This window comes from Abramis brama (genome assembly GCF_963993115.1).
Source record: "Abramis brama genome assembly, chromosome: 2".
NCBI lineage: Eukaryota > Metazoa > Chordata > Actinopteri > Cypriniformes > Leuciscidae > Abramis > Abramis brama.
The window spans coordinates 23,671,576-23,677,911 of NC_139964.1; the positions used below are offsets into that span (position 1 = coordinate 23,671,576).

A 6,336-nucleotide genomic window follows, 5' to 3' on the forward strand; every position below is an offset into this window, starting at 1 on the left:
CAGGTGATTATGGGAAGTGTAGTGCTGAGGGTGACTGAGCCTGTGACTTTGACAATCATTTTAAGATATTTTGTAACAAAAATGCATTTGAATAATACAGGCAAGTGTGAATGTGACCTGAACAAAAGCAAAAATCTTTCATGTGTTTTAATACAAAAACTCAAGACACAGATTTACTTTGAATGAGACATTAGTTGCACATTTAAATTTATATCACTATACCAATAAATCCTCTGGCCCTCCCTCTTGAAAATACATGTATGACATATTTTGTACGAGACAATTAAAGTAGTGTAATGTAAAATGGGTCCTTACAAAAAGAAACAGCTTTCTGACCTTCACAAACAAACATATAATTTTGCAAGATTGACAAATTAATAACTTTATACAACTCTGAATGTAAATTAATTTATTTCCCTTCACCATGCACACATGAAACAGTTTTTCTTTTTTTTCTTTTTTTTTTTGGTTTTGTTTTGCCAACATTTACTTGAAAATTTTTCAGCTTAATTATTCTGAGGAATCTGTAAAAATATGCTTTTCACCCTCCACCAAAAAATCCAGTTTACAAAAGACTAAATAAAATGTAAGAGCTTTACATCAATAACATTAACAGCTATAAAATAAGACACTCGTATAACATGGTTTCCTATCATTCAAGTTGAATTATGAATTTAAAATTCCCAAAACATTCACTCTGTTATATAAAACACCCGTATAATAATGCCACTTTTAATTTCCTGATCGTGATTGTTGTAGTCCTCAGTGTTGTTTGACACAGCAAAGACATCTGAAGAACTTCCTGAACTGCTGTCTGACCTGGACAAGAATGAGACGAGAGGAGCTGAGTAACTTCATGACATCCATTTAACCTCTGAAACTCATGAACCACAGTGGAATTTCTGGTAACACTTTAACGTTCAGTTGTAAGTCATTTTTAAGTGTTTAGTTAATGATGAACTAATCATTTACAAAACATTCATAAATATGCTGATATAGGCCTTTTAAGATTTTATGTATGTTTTGTAGTCATCTACAAGTGATTAGTAAATGATTAACTAATCATTTATGAAACATGACTATGCATTTCATAAATGTTTAATAAATTGTTAATTTTTTTGTATGTTTTGCTCACATCAGGTGCACAGTGGTTAAAGACTCCATGTGTTTCAGAGAAGACATCTGTCTATACCCTCACCAGTCAGCACTTACACTGCAGTACAGTGTTCAACACCTGTTATATATGATGTGTAAACGCATAAATAAATCATTTACAACACTTTCTGCATCCCCTATTTCTAAAGTGATTACACATCATTCGTATATTACCACTTCAAGAATCAATAAGACATAAGATCTACGAATGTAATCTTCGAATGATGTGTAACACATTTACAAGTGATGAATTTACACTTTAGATTAGGGGACGCAGAAAGTGTTGTAAATGATTTATTCATGCGTTTACACATCATTGTGTTGAACACTGTTACTTACAAATGATCTGTATGTGTATACAAGGTATTTACAACATTTTCTGCACCCTCTAATTGCTACATACATACAAAAAAATAACAATTTATTAAACATTTATGAAACGCATATTCATGTTTTGTAAATTATTAGTTAATCATTTACTAATCATTTGTAAATGACTTGTAACGAAATGTACAAAACATACATAAAATGTTAGTTTATTACTTGCTAATCATTTATAAATGTTTTGTAAATGATTAGTTCATCATTAACTAACCACTTATAAATGACTTACAACTGAACGTTATTATAGAGTGTTACCACGGAGGACAAAAATGATTTTAAACACTGAAGTTTGAAGTAGTTTAAAAACTTGGAGTTTGAGAGGAGTAATGCTATGCATGAAGACAGACAGACATATCAAAGACTTTCTGTATTTATATTCTGACAGTTGGAGTTTGAATAATTTTGGCTAATTTTAACATTGCGTTACAGGAAGGAAATGGAAGAATAGTGACAGATTAAACAACTGCCTCTGACATTTCTTTTTAAAAGTCATGGATTGCCTATAATAAGAAAACAACTGTAATAGTCTTTCATGTTCAGTTTTGAATGGAATATGGTGGTAAATTGAGTGATATCTGACCTCATTATTGAGGACACAATAGACCAGGAAGATGAAGGTTCCCTGCTGGGAGTTCAAGATCAGGAAGAGGATCTCCAGCTCCTTCCTGCCATTAATGAAGAATCCCAGAATCCAGGAGCAACCAAGAATCACAAACTGAGCCAGTGTTTTAACTGTCATAATCCTGCAGAGAAAGAGTTAAAGTGTATTTATTGACTTTATTCATTTATTTCTATGGAGTGTTTGAATCTGAATGTTTGTTACTTGGTTTGTTTCATCTGTGAAACTTCAGTGTTCAGATTTTTGAGAGTTGAGTTCAGATTGATGATGATGTTGATGAAGAGAATCATGTTTAACTGAAAAGTAGAAAAATAATAAATAATCACCTTGTTTTCCCTTTAATATAAATCAAAATCATGAGAAATAAGAAATGTGCTTACTGCTAATATGACACAAACAGGACCCAGAAAACTCCAGATAAAACCTTTATCCGTTTTAATCCAGCAACTGTTTAGAGGAAACATAATATAAGAACTGATTGAATGTGTCAAAAATACTGTCTGGTGTTGACTTTTTTAGTCTTTTTAATCTTATGCTTTTACAGTGTGTAAAAAAATATTTTTATCAGATAATAAATGTCACAAAAGCCCCAAGCTGCTTTAATTCCCTTTAATTCCAAAATAAAATTAATTTAAAAACACAACAACAACAACTCACTGTTCACTTCCGTATCCTTCAGGAAGCAGCCCGACAGACACGGCCACCACAACCAGAGCAACCGTATATCCAATCACACACAGGAATCCACTGCTAAGCACCTCCCTCTTTTTGGAGCTGATCTGTGATAGGTTCTTCACACAGATGAAGAGCAGCACAGCTTCAATGAACATCCACACAAAGCCGGAGAGAAAGAGGAAGTGCAGCACACCTGATATCACGGCACACAACACCTGGAGATCATGAGAGACGGTTATGATGATTCTCAGTGAGACTGTGCTGAGCTGTAGGGCTCCTTCATCATTCTCACCTGATGACGGCGTATGAGGATCAGGAACTGTTGTGTGAGCAGGAACAGAAGGTGAGCCAACAGAAGACTGATGCAGAGGTTGATTCGAGCCACATTATTCACTCCAGGACTCCACTGACAAAGGGCAAAGGTCAACAGGGCCAAACTGAAGAACACCAGCCCCACGATCACACACACCAAATTCAACAACTGCATCAGTGAGTCGCTCTGAGAAAACATGTCAGAGTACATGAGTGCCAAATCTGTGCTGTTCCTCAATGCTCACTATAAATGTTCTCGTACCTCTGGTGGACGGCTGGTTTGCATGATGAGAGCGAATGTGGACAGATGAACACAGGAACACACAGTGTAGCTGCTGTTGGTCTCTAAAACAGAACAACCATCTACAATCCACTCGCTGATATTCCAGTACACACAGGACAGAGAACCGTCGGGGTCAAACTCCTGCAGAAAGAAGAAAGAACATGCAGAAAATATAACAACACTGAATATTAGATGTTTTCAGACGTTCATCAGTTCTCAGGTTGGACAAAAACACATTTCAGTCTCTCACTCTGATGTGTTTGAGGGTGAAGTTGACTGGTTTGGTGAGTTTAGTGTTGGTGGTTTTGGGAAGAGTAGCTGAGATCACAGTGGACATCATGGTTTTAATTGTGTCATTTGATGTGTTGAAGAAGTCTGGCTTCAGTAGATTCTCCATTGTGTTATAACTCATGAAAGCCACAGCAGCTGATCCTGTGTGACAGAAACAGAAGAAACTTGCATGCAATACTACAACAATAATAACAACAATAAAAAAATAATTATAATAAGCAAATATGGCTTAGTGGTAACACACATAGCAACATTTTGACATCCCAGATCCGGTCCACATCTGGCACACATGTGGAAAACTGACCTCCACATATAGCGTGGAATGAAGGCACTTGGGCGGCTCACTCCTGTTTGCCAGATCTGAGCCACAAGCAGGCCATAGCAATGCCACATGTCAGCCAAGAGCAAAGAAATAAACCAGAACTGGAACTTTTCTGAGCCACATAATCTGTGTATATTAAATATGGAGTCATCTCAGCCTTAATAAGCCTGTTAACAAGCAGAATCACTGAAGGAAAGAAGAAAACAGAAAAAGAGACGAGAAGAAACACAAGAACTACAACTGACTTCAGTCTTAGATGAAATCAACTGAAGAGAAAAGAAGACATTAAATCTGTGAAGATCTCAGCAGAGGAGGATTAAACAACTCCACAGACAGCATTACCAGCTTCACTTATTACTAACCACTGACTGACTTTATTTCTGGCAGACGTCTACAGAAGTTTTTATTGAGAATTAACAGAGGTTTAACTCTAATGTGTTTCATTTGAAGTCACCATAACAATGATTAGTGTTTCCATTAGTTGGGCTCTTAACTCTTATTATATCTTTGCCTTTTTTGTCAGCTGTGGCAGTGTGTTTGTTGAACACATTTGCAGCAGCAAAGAAAGCTAAAGTGAAAAGAGACCAGGTGATGATGGTTACCTGTTGATGGTTTTATAATCATCATGAATTAGACTGATTCACTGATGTCTTTTGAATCTAACAGTTGTGTTGTATCATTAATATTTTCACATCACAAACACTGTGTTACTGCAGCATGAGATCCAGCAATATTATAACAGTCAGTAATGAATTATGCAGTGGATGGGACGTCAAAATGTTGCTATGTGGGAATGGGATGATAACTCTTTCTAAAATGTTTCAAACGTACAGAAACATCTCACATACTTGTTTCATTGTTGTTCTTGTTGTTCTTGGCGATCCCAATGAGATCGATGTCCACAGAAGAATTTGTTGTGTCAAGTCGAGGGATTTTATCTAAGGTGACTTTGGGTCCAACCATGAAGACTTCAACCTCTGATGAAAAACAAACAAGCAGTTATGTGCTATATTAGTTTATTTACAATTATTATCTTTTTTTATGAAAGTCCAATTCAATTGAATTTGCACAAAAGACAAACAAATAAAATGAATACAATTCACTATTGTTGCGTTTTCATCTCTGATGAACCCTTCAGGTTTACTTATATTTACATTTATTCAGTTAGCAGATTAAATTAATCACTATTAACTGTAAGGTCATCTTGAGGCCGAACGTTAGATCTTACAGTACACTGTATAGTCAAGTACTGTACAAGTGCTTCAGTTCCCAACTGGTTTAACTTCCAAATCCAAATGTCCAAAATGTCCTTAAAATCATCTGTCTAATGTGACTGACAAGCTTCTACCAAATGATGAATGACTTTGAACCAAAAGACACAAAAAGAGCAGAAAACACTGTCTAAAACATTTGTAATTCTTCACAATTATAGTTACTGTAGCTGCATTTATCATCCTCACCGTCTCACACCGCTGCTCTCTAGACTATAAACTCCCTGATATCATATATAATCTCAGTTTTATCATCAATAATAACAGTTTCTCCACTCACCTACAACAGCAAGAGTAAAACTGACACTGTCACTCGTGTCTGTCGGCTTCACCAATGTAGAGATGAGTTTCTCACTGGTTTTTAAGATACGGTTCCCATAGGAGGCTAGTTCAGCTGGGCTGACTGATGATGAAGATGATGAAGAAGATGACTCTAAAATATTCCCTGAAGCGTTGAAGGCCACAGTCAAAATGTTGGTCACAGTCTAATTTATTGATCAGATAAACAGTGTCACAGTAAATGTCAACAGAGCAAATAAGACAGCACTGATTTGTAAATCATATATTATCTACAGTATATAACTGACAAATGTTTGATTATTTGATTATGTTTCTCTTGAAGACTTACAGTCACAGAGAGCACTTGAGATGTGATGTTCTCGATCTTCTCAAGAAGATTTTGGAAACAGTCCTGACTCTGAAATCACAATTGTGAAAGCAATAGGCTGTTGATTTTGATCATGTTTTTCAATATTAACAGAGAGCCAAACATGTATTGTTATTGCACTGAAGGTCACTGTGAAGGTTCAGTGATGTTAGTACAGACACACAACACAAATCTAGCAACAATAAATAGAACAGCACATTCATATTTTACATAACGGATATCTACAATGCACATTTTATTGCACTACACTTTGAACTAATTAACCATTTCCATTTACGAATTGAGCAAAAAAATTGAATATTGCATAAAATATCACCATTTCCATTCCATGTGTTCAAGAAAACAAAATCGCCACTT

The 6,336-nt window shown here is 35.6% G+C and overlaps 1 protein-coding gene across 1 annotated transcript; it reads right to left on the minus strand.

Moving 5' to 3' along the window:
• Window positions 1-478: 478 nt before the first annotated feature.
• Window positions 479-6,064, minus strand: LOC311077891 (adhesion G protein-coupled receptor E3-like). The gene is made up of 11 exons (XM_084106523.1): window positions 5,941-6,064; window positions 5,593-5,797; window positions 4,890-5,018; window positions 3,679-3,860; window positions 3,408-3,569; window positions 3,126-3,332; window positions 2,816-3,048; window positions 2,539-2,605; window positions 2,363-2,454; window positions 2,120-2,282; window positions 479-819 (listed from the first exon to the last, which is right to left on the minus strand). Exons 3-11 carry the CDS (start codon window positions 5,002-5,004, stop codon window positions 763-765), a joined length of 1,278 nt encoding a protein of 425 aa, XP_083962649.1. The 5' UTR covers window positions 5,005-5,018; window positions 5,593-5,797; window positions 5,941-6,064; the 3' UTR covers window positions 479-762.
• Window positions 6,065-6,336: the final 272 nt, after the last annotated feature.